At 33.3% G+C, this 12,048-nt stretch overlaps 2 protein-coding genes across 2 annotated transcripts; both read left to right on the forward strand.

Annotated features, from left to right (window-relative positions):
• Positions 1-283: 283 nt before the first annotated feature.
• Positions 284-8,301, forward strand: l(3)72Ab (U5 small nuclear ribonucleoprotein l(3)72Ab). The gene is made up of 6 exons (XM_033338485.2): positions 284-433; positions 572-735; positions 812-1,331; positions 1,408-1,654; positions 1,730-2,057; positions 2,140-8,301. The coding sequence occupies exons 1-6, from the start codon at positions 389-391 to the stop codon at positions 7,238-7,240; spliced, it is 6,405 nt and encodes a 2,134-aa protein (XP_033194376.2). The 5' UTR covers positions 284-388; the 3' UTR covers positions 7,241-8,301.
• Positions 8,302-8,382: 81 nt separating this feature from the next.
• Positions 8,383-11,391, forward strand: LOC117159015 (insulin-like growth factor-binding protein-related protein 1). Its single transcript, XM_033338486.2, has 4 exons — positions 8,383-9,430; positions 9,920-10,118; positions 10,700-11,003; positions 11,140-11,391. Exons 1-4 carry the CDS (start codon positions 9,267-9,269, stop codon positions 11,313-11,315), a joined length of 843 nt encoding a protein of 280 aa, XP_033194377.2. The 5' UTR covers positions 8,383-9,266; the 3' UTR covers positions 11,316-11,391.
• The last annotated feature ends 657 nt before the right edge of the window (positions 11,392-12,048 follow it).

Raw genomic sequence — 12,048 nt, forward strand, 5'->3', positions numbered from 1 at the left:
GGTATAGTTAGCCCATTCGGTTGACCGTGTATTGTTGGCATAAAAAGGTAGAAAGAGAAGAGGAAATGAGATATAAAAAGAGAATTTGAAAAGAGAAAAATGATAAAAGAATAGGGACAAGATACTGAAAGAATGTTTTTGTTGGGCAACAAAGGGAGCAATTAGTCCCCTGAAAACGCCACCTCTTGGGAAAAATGGATAAACTCTATGGTTAATCAGTTGATCATATCATACAGATACTCGATCTACTGTCAGTAGTTTAATTTTCTGTCACTAGGTGGCGTATCGCTATAATTTTGTGTAAAAACCGTTTTGAGTTTATTGAAAAGAGCGTGTAAAATAAGAGTAATTTATAATCTTTTAGTAATTAAGTGCAAAAAAGGTAGTTATGGCAGACGCTGCAGCGCGGCAGTTGCAGTACGAATATAAAGCTGTTAGTATATTTATTAATCTAATTTTGATTAGATATGTTTGCATTCTTTGATTACATTACGAAGAGGTTAAGTTCTAAGTGTAATCAGAAATTAAACACATTTTTATCAATTAATAAATGTCCGTATGTTTGTTTCAGAATTCTAATCTCGTATTACAAGCTGATGTGCGATTAATAGAAAGACGTAGTAGAGATGAAGCTACTGGTGAGGTTATGTCCCTTGTTGGGAAACTGGATGGAACGCGAATGGGTGATAGAGCACAACGCACTAAACCAGGAAAGGCAGAGGAACGAAAAGTCAAGTAAATAATATGAGTTATTTAACATATTCATTATCATAATGAACTATTCTCTATATTATATATTTATATTTAATAGGCGTCAGAAACGAGATGAAGCACAATATGATTTTGCACGGATGAAAGGTGCAACATTGCTTTCAGAAGGCGTAGATGAGATGGTTGGAATTGTTTATCGTCCTAAGACTCAAGATACACGTCAAACCTACGAAGTATTACTGAGTTTTATTCAAGAAGCCTTAGGAGATCAACCTAGAGATATTCTTTGTGGTGCTGCTGATGAAGTATTAGCAGTTTTAAAAAATGATCGGCTTAAGGAAAAAGAAAAGAAGAAAGAAACAGAATTATTATTGGGTCCATTAGCTGAAGAAAGATTTGCATTATTAGTGAACCTTGGAAAAAAAATAACAGATTTTGGTAGTGACGAGAAAATTACTACAAATGAAGAAAATATTGATGAAACATATGGAATTAATGTGCAATTTGAAGAAAGCAGTGAAGAAGATGATGAAGATGTTTATGGAGAAGTTAGAGAAAATGATGATGAAGGTGATGAAGGTGAAGAAGCTAATGATGATAGGGCTATTCATGCAGAAAATGTAAATATATTCAGCAAGACTGACTTCCATGAACCTAAAAAAATATTTGTTAATAAATAATTGTATTGTTTTTTAGTTGGGTGGTGCAGAAGAAATGAAGAAAGAAAAGCCATTACATCCTTTGGATATAGATGCATATTGGTTGCAAAGGAGATTAAGTAGGATATATGACGATGCTATGGTCTCACAAGCAAGAGCTGCAGAAGTATTAGCAGTTTTAAAAGATGCTGGAGATGATCGTGACTGTGAAAATCAACTAGTACTTTTGCTGGGTTATGATTGTTTCGACTTCATTAAACAACTCAAGAAATATAGGCATACAAGTAAGAAAAATTCACAGAGAAATGTAATGATTCGTTAATACATATAATGCAATCAAATATTTTTGTTCATTGCAGTTGCTTATTGCACTATGTTGGCATCCTCACAGTCCGAATCAGAACGTCAAAAAATTCGAAATAAGATGAATGATGATCCTGTATTAGCAAAAATTTTACGACAATTAGATACAGGTAAAGGTGATGACGATGCCGATGAAACGATGGAAGCAAGGGCACAACGTAAACGGAGAGAAGAAAACGAAGATACTGGAGGTCCTGGAGGGCAAGTTCAGGGTACAAGAAATCTAATAGATCTAGAAGACTTGATATTTGCACAAGGTAGTCATTTTATGGCAAATAAACGTTGTCAGTTACCTGATGGAAGTTTCAGAAAGCAGCGTAAAGGGTACGATATTTATATTTATTTGAAATTTTGTATTTTTAATCATTTACTTTTTTTTATATCATCTATCTTTTATCTTTTCTAGATATGAAGAAGTTCATGTTCCTGCTTTAAAACCAAAACCATTTGCAGAAAACGAGAAACTTTACCCAATTGATCAATTGCCAAAATACGTGCAACCAGCTTTTGAAGGATTTAAGACATTAAACCGAATTCAGAGTCGTTTATATCAAGCTGCATTAGAAAGCGATGAGAATTTACTACTGTGTGCACCAACAGGTGCTGGTAAAACTAATGTTGCTCTTTTATGTATGATGCGTGAAATTGGAAAACATATAAATGCAGATAGTACAATTAACGCGGATGAATTCAAAATAATTTATGTTGCACCAATGCGTTCTTTGGTACAAGAAATGGTTGGAACTTTTGGTAAAAGGTTATCCACGTATAATTTAACCGTTTCGGAATTAACCGGTGATCATCAATTAACAAGGGAACAGATAGCTGCAACTCAAGTTATTGTTTGCACTCCCGAAAAATGGGATATTATAACGCGAAAAGGAGGAGAGAAAACCTTTACTTCATTGGTTAGATTAATTATTATTGATGAAATTCATTTGCTACATGATGAGAGAGGTCCTGTTTTGGAGGCATTAGTGGCTAGAACAATCAGGAATATTGAAACAACGCAGGAAGATGTAAGACTAATTGGTCTCTCTGCAACATTACCAAATTATCAGGACGTCGCAGCCTTTTTACGTATAAAACCAGAATCAGGATTATTTTATTTTGATAATAGTTTTAGACCTGTTGCATTAGAACAGCAATATATAGGTGTAACAGAAAAGAAAGCATTGAAACGTTTTCAAGTAATGAATGAAATTGTATATGAGAAAACAATGGAACATGCTGGCAGGAATCAAGTTCTAGTTTTTGTTCATTCACGAAAAGAAACTGGGAAAACAGCACGTGCTATTAGAGATATGTGTTTGGAAAAAGATACATTGGGACAATTTCTTAGAGAAGGATCTGCATCAATGGAAGTTTTACGAACAGAAGCTGAACAAGTTAAAAATCAAGAACTCAAAGATTTATTACCTTATGGTTTTGCTATTCATCATGCTGGTATGACAAGAGTAGACAGAACATTAGTTGAAGATCTTTTTGCTGACAGACATATACAAGTACTAGTATCCACAGCAACTTTAGCGTGGGGTGTTAACTTACCAGCACATACAGTTATCATAAAAGGAACTCAAGTCTATAATCCAGAGAAAGGTAGATGGGTTGAATTAGGTGCTCTAGACGTGTTGCAAATGTTGGGTAGAGCTGGTCGTCCACAGTATGATACAAAAGGTGAAGGTATTCTTATTACAAATCATAGTGAACTTCAATATTATTTGTCCCTACTAAATCAGCAGTTACCTATTGAATCACAATTAATTAGTAAAATGTCAGATATGTTAAATGCAGAAATAGTATTAGGCACTATACAGAATATTAGAGATGCAGTTACTTGGTTAGGATACACATACTTATACATTAGAATGCTTCGTTGTCCAAGTTTATATAGTATAAGCCAGGATAAACTAAAAGAAGATCCACTACTTGAATTACACAGAGCAGATCTTATTCATTCTGCCGCAGTAGCATTAGATCGCAGTGGTTTGATTAAATATGATCGAAAATCTGGAAATTTCCAAGCTACTGAACTAGGTCGAATAGCGTCGCATTATTATTGTACTCATGATACGATGTCTATATACAATCAATTACTAAAACGTACCCTAAGTGAAATTGAATTGTTTAGAGTGTTTTCATTATCTAGTGAATTTAAACATATAAACGTTAGAGAAGAAGAGAAGTTAGAATTACAGAAATTGATGGAGAGAGTACCAATACCAGTAAAAGAAAGTATAGAAGAAGCAAGTGCGAAAGTCAATGTACTTTTACAAGCATACATCTCTCAATTGAAACTTGAAGGATTTGCTCTTATGTCTGATATGGTATTTGTTACTCAATCCGCATCGCGATTAATGAGAGCTATCTTTGAAATCGTCTTATTTCGTGGCTGGGCACAACTAGGGGATAAATGTCTATCCTTATGTAAAATGATAGATCGTAGAATGTGGCAATCGATGTCACCTCTTAGGCAATTCAGAAAAATGCCAGAGGAAATTGTAAAAAAGATAGAAAAAAAGAATTTTCCCTGGGAAAGATTGTATGATTTAGGACCGAATGAAATCGGTGAATTGATTCGAGTACCAAAGCTAGGTAAAACTATACATAAATATATTCATCAATTTCCAAAACTAGAACTATCGACGCACATTCAACCGATTACCCGTTCTACTTTAAGAGTAGAACTAACTATTACACCAGACTTTCAATGGGATGAAAAAATACATGGAGCATCTGAAGCATTTTGGATTTTAGTTGAAGATGTAGATTCGGAAGTGATACTTCACCATGAATATTTTTTACTCAAGGCCAAATATGCAACAGACGAACATTTGATCAAATTTTTTGTTCCCGTATTTGAGCCTTTACCACCACAATATTTCTTGCGTGTGGTATCAGATAGATGGATTGGGGCGGAAACTCAACTGCCTGTCAGTTTTCGACATTTAATTTTGCCAGAAAAGAATTTACCACCAACTGAATTACTTGATTTACAACCGCTTCCAATTACTGCGTTACGTAATTCAAAGTTCGAAAACATTTATGCAGATAAATTTCCACAATTTAATCCAATTCAAACACAAGTTTTTAATGCTATTTATAATTCAGATGATAATGTCTTTGTTGGAGCACCTACGGGTTCAGGTAAAACAACAATTGCAGAATTTGCTGTATTACGTTTACTTACCCAAAATCCAGAAGGAAGAGCTGTATACATGGTTAGTAAAGAAGCTTTAGCAGAGTTAGTTTATGTGGATTGGTCATCAAAGTTTAATCAACAACTAGGTAGGAAGGTAGTTCTTCTGACTGGTGAAACAGGAACAGATTTAAAATTGCTTGCAAAAGGGCAGATCATAATTACAACTGCAGATAAATGGGATGTATTATCACGAAGATGGAAACAAAGAAAAAATGTACAAAACATTCAACTTTTCATTGTTGATGAACTTCAATTAATTGGTGGAGAAGAAGGGCCTGTATTAGAGGTTGCATGTTCAAGGGCACGATATATTTCTTCACAGCTAGATAAACCAACCAGAATTATAGCATTGTCAGCTTCACTTGCTGATGCTAAAGATGCTGCTCAATGGTTAGGTGCACCTGCTGCTGCAACATTCAATTTCCATCCATCTGTTAGGCCTGTACCTCTAGAGTTGCATGTACAAGGAATAAATATTACTCACAATGCATCTAGATTAGCTGCTATGGCAAAACCAGTGTATAATGCAATACTTAGACATGCATCTCATAAACCAGTCATTGTTTTTGTACCCACTCGTCGTCAAGCCAGATTAACAGCCATAGATTTATTAACATTCACTGCAGCTGAAGGACAACCTTCTCGATTCTTCCACGCAGAAGAAGCTGATATCAAACCGTTCTTAGATAGAATGACAGATAAAACATTGAAAGAAACACTCTCACAAGGTGTTGCTTATCTTCATGAGGGGCTGTCTGTGGATGATCGACATCTGGTTGAACAACTTTTCGATAGCGGTGCTATTCAAATAGCAGTTGCTACGAGAGACCTTTGTTGGGGTTTATCTATTAGCTCTCATCTTGTTGTTGTTATGGATACCCAATGTTACAATGGAAAGACACATGCATACGAAGATTATCCAATTACAGATGTTTTACAAATGGTAGCACGTGCAAATCGTCCGTTAGAAGATGACGATGCCAAATGTGTTCTTCTTTGCCAGAGTTCAAAGAAAGACTTCTTTAAGAAATTCTTAAACGAACCTTTGCCTGTAGAAAGTCATTTAGATCATAGGTTACATGATCATTTCAATGCAGAAATTGTGACTAAAACAATTGAAAATAAACAAGACGCAGTTGATTATCTTACATGGACTTTCTTATATAGACGACTTACACAGAATCCAAATTATTATGGATTACAAGGTGTTACACATAGACATTTATCAGATCATTTATCTGAATTGGTTGAAAGTACTTTGAGTGACCTAGAGCAAGCAAAATGTGTCGCTGTAGAAGATGAAATGGACACCTTGCCTTTGAATCTTGGCATGATTGCAGCTTATTATTACATTAATTATGCGACAATTGAGTTGTTCAGTCTTTCTTTAAATAATAAAACCAAAATCAGAGGTTTGCTGGAAATTATCTCAGCTGCTGCTGAATATGAAAATGTTCCAGTTAGGCAGCGTGAAGAAAATTTGTTAAGGAGTTTGGCAACAAGACTTCCACATGCACCTCAAGCTACAAGGATGGCTGACCCTCATGTGAAAGCACAACTTCTATTGCAAGCACATTTATCCAGAATATTACTTGGTCCAGAACTACAAAAAGATACAGAATTAGTATTAAGCAAAGCTATAAGATTAATACAAGCTTGTGTTGATGTTCTTAGTTCATCTGGTTGGCTAGCTCCTGCTGTGGCTGCTATGGAACTAGCACAGATGGTTACACAAGCCATGTGGTCTAAGGATTCGTACCTCAAACAATTACCACATTTTACACCTGAAACTATCAAACGTTGTACAGATAAAGGAGTAGAAACGGTATTTGATGTAATGGAATTGGAAGATGATGATAGAAATCGTCTTTTACAATTATCTGAGACTCAAATGGCAGATGTTGCTAAATTTTGTAATCGTTATCCAAATATAGAAATGTCTTATGAAGTTCAAGATAAAGATAAATTACGCAGTGGTGGTACAGTAAATGTAATTGTACAGCTTGAAAGAGAAGATGAAGTGACAGGTCCAGTTGTAGCACCTTTCTTCCCACAAAAACGCGAAGAAGGGTGGTGGGTTGTTATCGGCGATCCGAAGACTAATTCTTTGTTATCGATTAAGAGATTGACACTACAACAAAAGGCGAAGGTCAAACTCGATTTTGTGGCACCTGCTCCTGGTCAACATTCTTACACTTTGTATTTCATGAGTGATGCTTATTTAGGTTGTGACCAGGAATACAAATTTACTATCAGTGTAGAAGAGTATGAGTCGGATGTTAGTTCAGGGTCAGAATCAGATTAAGAAAAGAAAGATTAAAAAGAAGTTTATTAAATATTACATGTATTATAATTAATAACTGGTTTTTTATAAACATAATCTCAATGAAGTACCAGTGTTTCAGTGAATTAAAATTATCATATTCGTGGATAATCACGAATATCATAAAATGATATACATGTCGATATGTTTCGATTGATCATTTTTAAATTGTACTTTTCTATTTGATTACAAATTTTCATGTGTGTCCCCTGTTTATATACGAGATTCTCTACTTAAATCGATCACATTCAGATTGATATTAGAAATATTTTTCAATGTGAAATATAATTTAGTCCATGTGAAATTAAGTGGGAAGGGGTAAGTCATCATTTTATTCACTTTTTTTCATCTATTTTACTCTTCACTAATTTCACGAAGACTACAAGATTTCTTTTTTTAAATCCCTGACAGAAAGTGATTTATTTGGCACGGAGTAATCCATTGCAATTCACGTTACAATAACAAAGGAGTAAAATTTTATCTTTTTGAGCATTATTAATATAAGTAGATTCTGGATGTTTATGTAAATTTATATTTCGATAGATACCACGAAAGATAAGATTATACCATTAAATGTTATAACGATACCATACTTTTAATAATTTATATATGATTTCATTCTGTACATTTTTGTACCTTTACATTTTCTATAAATGCATAAAGATCCGCAGTCCAGTTATAAGAATAAATATGGCGTGGATGATTAATGTTTGAGGATCAAAAAAAAAGTAGTAAGAATGTGGTGTGCGTCTAGAATTTGACTGTATTTTCATATTTTTGTAATCAATAACGCATTTACATTGACTTTCTATTAAAATAAATTATAATGCAAAATATTGAAACTGGAACATGTACTACGTCTAGTACAACATTGTGCCGTAAACGATTATTACGAGAAAATTGTTCATTCGCTCGAAAATACACAGTGATTGAATCATGAAAGAATTCATTAGAAGTCGCGTGAGAGTTGTCAGAGAGTGTAGGTCTGTTAGATTTACTGAAATAATTGTAAGAAATACTGCAAATATATCTTTAGTCATCTTCTTAAGTCTAGCATAATTTCCCTCGTTCTAATCCACTGATCCTATATGTAAAATCAATTACTTTATTTAGTTTGAAACAAGTAAATAGCATAAATAATTATTACAAGTCGCTTAAGAAACAATTCGAAATATATCTATATCAGACAATTGAGCAGTTTTATTTACTCTGTAAGTGTACATGGAAATAATAAACATATGTACACGTATATTTGATTTTATATGATAAGAACAGAGAGTCGCGTGGGTAATAGTATTTCAACTAGTTGACCGTCTAATTGATTGATTGTCCAGACGCCAGTTGCTTTATTCTCGCAATATCCGCTTTCGGAAGTATCTCTTTGCAAGCGTTTAACATATAGCGTCTTTAAAAGTGTACTCAAATAGAAAGAGGTTTCTAAAGACTTTACACGTCAATTACCCCTTATCTTTAAATATTTTTATTGTTTGTCGAAAGCAACTGTAAAACATTTATTCAAACATTGCTCATTGATTTCAGAGTTATTGATATTTTTTAAGCATTTACTATAAATTCTTTCTAAGAGAATGTAACGTTATGTTCAAATATCTGTATATAACTTGAATAATTCAAATGAGCCGAGAACTAACATTCTTCGTTAAAGTCATATGTTCTTTTTAAAATTTCACAGAAAGAAATTGAACATGTTCAAATGTTTTTCAATTGTTAATAAAATAGAGAAACATGAGAAAATATAAAGCGGGGTATAAATAGGGATATGTTCTAAGGTAGGAGTACAGTATAATAAAAATTTGATGTAGAAAATGTATATGGGAAACCTTAATAATTTTTAAGTTAAGGTATAATTTCTGTATTAATTTATTATATTGCATGATTGTTTCTTAATGTTATGTTATGCGAAACGCGGGGGATCTTTACTCCCCCTTAGGAAGAAATCAAGGAAAGGGACTCTCTCTTTGTCAGTACTCTCGCCTTGTTAGTCAGCGAGATGACGCGTAAAGGAGCACTTCCTGTGTTATCGTTGTCGTACTTGTTTATATTCTGTGTTGCAATATTCGAAAGAAACGCTTTTGCATCTATCGAAATTAACGAAGATACGGAGATTATAGAGAAGAAACGCATCGAAGGATGTATCGAGTGTGGCGATTATAGGTAATTATTAGGATTAGAAATACGTTTATTTGGATGAATTATATTCTGTGTCCTAATTTATATTTACTTTACAAACATGGTTAATTTTAATGCTGATTTTTTAATGGAAGGTAAAAATGTCAAAGTGATATAACGTACATGGAGAGACAAGCTATAGCTATGATGCGAGGACATTGAACTTGATAGTTTAGCATTGATATAATAAATTGCAACTTATAAACTATTATTGTATTACGTTTAGATTAAATACAAAGATAATCATCGTCGATTTTTTACTGAACTACAAAATATATTAATATATTATTTGGATAAGACGAATAGGACATAAAATCATTAAAAATAAAAAGTATAAAGTTTCGACATTTCTTCAACAGTTACTATTTTTCGAAAAATTTGTATTTGTGACATAAATCGATTGTAAATCAAAATAGTAATTTCATTTATTCAATCTTGTAAATGTAAATTTTGAAAAGATTTGTTTATATATAGGTGTCCGGGAGATTTTGGAAAATGTTTATTAGGTTCTGTTCTCGACCCATGTAAATGTTGTGCAACTGGTATATGTGCTCGATTGGATGGCGAACCTTGTTGGAATTCTAGTATACCTGGATTGCCTTCGAAACGTCGTAACGATGGTCTATGTGCAAGAAATTATGAGTGCAAGTTAAGGTCGGACCTCCGGAAAGAGGTATATTTAAATGAAATATTATCTAGCTAATTTCTAATAAAATATCGTATCTCATTTTTTATTTTAAAATAGAACCGTTTTTCTTGTATCATCGTTACAGAAGAAAGACTTTCTGCCTTGTTCGTTAAGCAGATACAGAAATGGCGGATGTCGATTTTATTCATAAGTAGGGCGTGGAAAGCAATGATACGTACTACTGAATTCGTAGAGAAACATTATCAAATTGTATCACTACTGACTGTAAAAGCTATCAATGTATTTCACCATTTAGAATGTTGCAATTTCATAAAAAAAACTTAATACTTTTTCACGCAGAATGACAAGAAGGTTTTAATGCACGCAATTTTCTAAAATATATGTACATACATTACGGACAATTGTAACATGAGTATAATTGCGAAAATTTAATTTTTTCTTAACTATTCATATTTATTCACACTTCTTCTCTAACATATATTTTCTAAATCAAAAAATAGGTGTGGAATATTTCAGTTGCGGAATCATTCTCTAGAAAAGAGTTAGAGAATAAATTTGTATCTTTAGAATACTCATTTAAATTAATGATTTCTAATTATATATAGGACGAACCAGAAGCCACTTGCGTTTGTATGGAACAAACTCCGGCGTGTGGTAATGATAATAAAACGTACACAACACCCTGTGCGCTGCATGAAGAGGCAATGAGACGGAAACGTTCATCTTCCTTGACGTTACAGCATCTTGGTCCGTGTCAAAGCCGTCCCTGGATTTTATCTCCTTTAGAAGATGTTTTATCAGTGTTTGGCCAACGATTAGCACTAAATTGTGAAGCGAAAGGCTTCCCTGTTCCCGATATTTTTTGGGAATTTCATGCAGCAGATGGGAGGAAAGTCTTGAAACTGCCAGGTACGCTTTTAATAACATAGTTATAATTTATAAATACGTTGTTTAGTTCGATAATTATAATTTATAAATACATTATTTAGTTGGATTAAATGTATCTATTAATACAAGTGATAATTTACTATTTCTATGTGGATAGGTGAAGCCCAAGGAGCGACAGTCCATAGCAGCGTCGGTCCGGAACCTCTTATGCGAACATCATGGATGCAATTACCTCGTGTCACCAAAGAGTATGTTGGAATGTATCACTGCATTGCCAAAAATTCGTGGGGTGAAGCTAGTAGTGCATCTTTTGTTTCTATGTCGGAACACTAAATGTGTTCTTTTTTTTATACGTATGTCAGAATTTGTAAAAGTTAAATAAATTACACGAATGCTTGTTAAAAACAAAGTATTTTGTGAATATTAATTTAGTTATTAATATGTGAAGAATTACTGTAATTCATAGAACTGCTTTACTATTTACTATGTCGATACAGTCCTATTATAGAGCTACTGAAATTTCAAAATGTTTTGCATAACAGACATAATATCATAAAAAGATTTCCATAAGTTAGTATTTTTATAAGTATTTATATTTGACAAATTTTTCATTTCATATATCTGTACGGTTTGTTGACCTAGGTGGATTTTTTGGATTCTTTTTATATGAAACTTTCAATGTATCATAAAACAGCAAACTGTCCACCTTTGTTTCACAATTACCAGGAGGTGCTGAGCAGGATAAATTACGGTGTCAACTTCTCGTCGTGTCATTCACTAACAAGAATGAAGACTCAACTTTTTTGGCTGTGTGAAGACTGTTTTGGTTGTAAGAAGTTCTTTTGCAGGGATTTATCTACCGGACAAGCTACTGCTGCCTACTCAATGGAACGGGTTCGTATTTTGTGTAATACAGTCCAATATACATAGATATACATTAAACTACATATCTGACTATATTAAAATCTTAGAGTTGTAAAGTTGTTGTTATAATGACATGAACATATGTATACGCATAATGTATACACATATGGGCAAGTAGGTTAATTAATCAATGTATAAATAA

Source organism: Bombus vancouverensis, chromosome 7 (genome assembly GCF_051014615.1).
Source record: "Bombus vancouverensis nearcticus chromosome 7, iyBomVanc1_principal, whole genome shotgun sequence".
NCBI lineage: Eukaryota > Metazoa > Arthropoda > Insecta > Hymenoptera > Apidae > Bombus > Bombus vancouverensis.

Coding starts and splice junctions, on each gene's coding strand:
- LOC117159015 (XM_033338486.2), top strand. CDS start 9,267: ATGACGCGTAAAGGAGCACTTCCTGTGTTATCGTTGTCGTACTTGTTT. Junction 10,119..10,699: donor GGTCGGACCTCCGGAAAGAG/GTATATTTAAAT, acceptor AATTATATATAG/GACGAACCAGAAGCCACTTG. Junction 11,004..11,139: donor GAAAGTCTTGAAACTGCCAG/GTACGCTTTTAA, acceptor CTATGTGGATAG/GTGAAGCCCAAGGAGCGACA.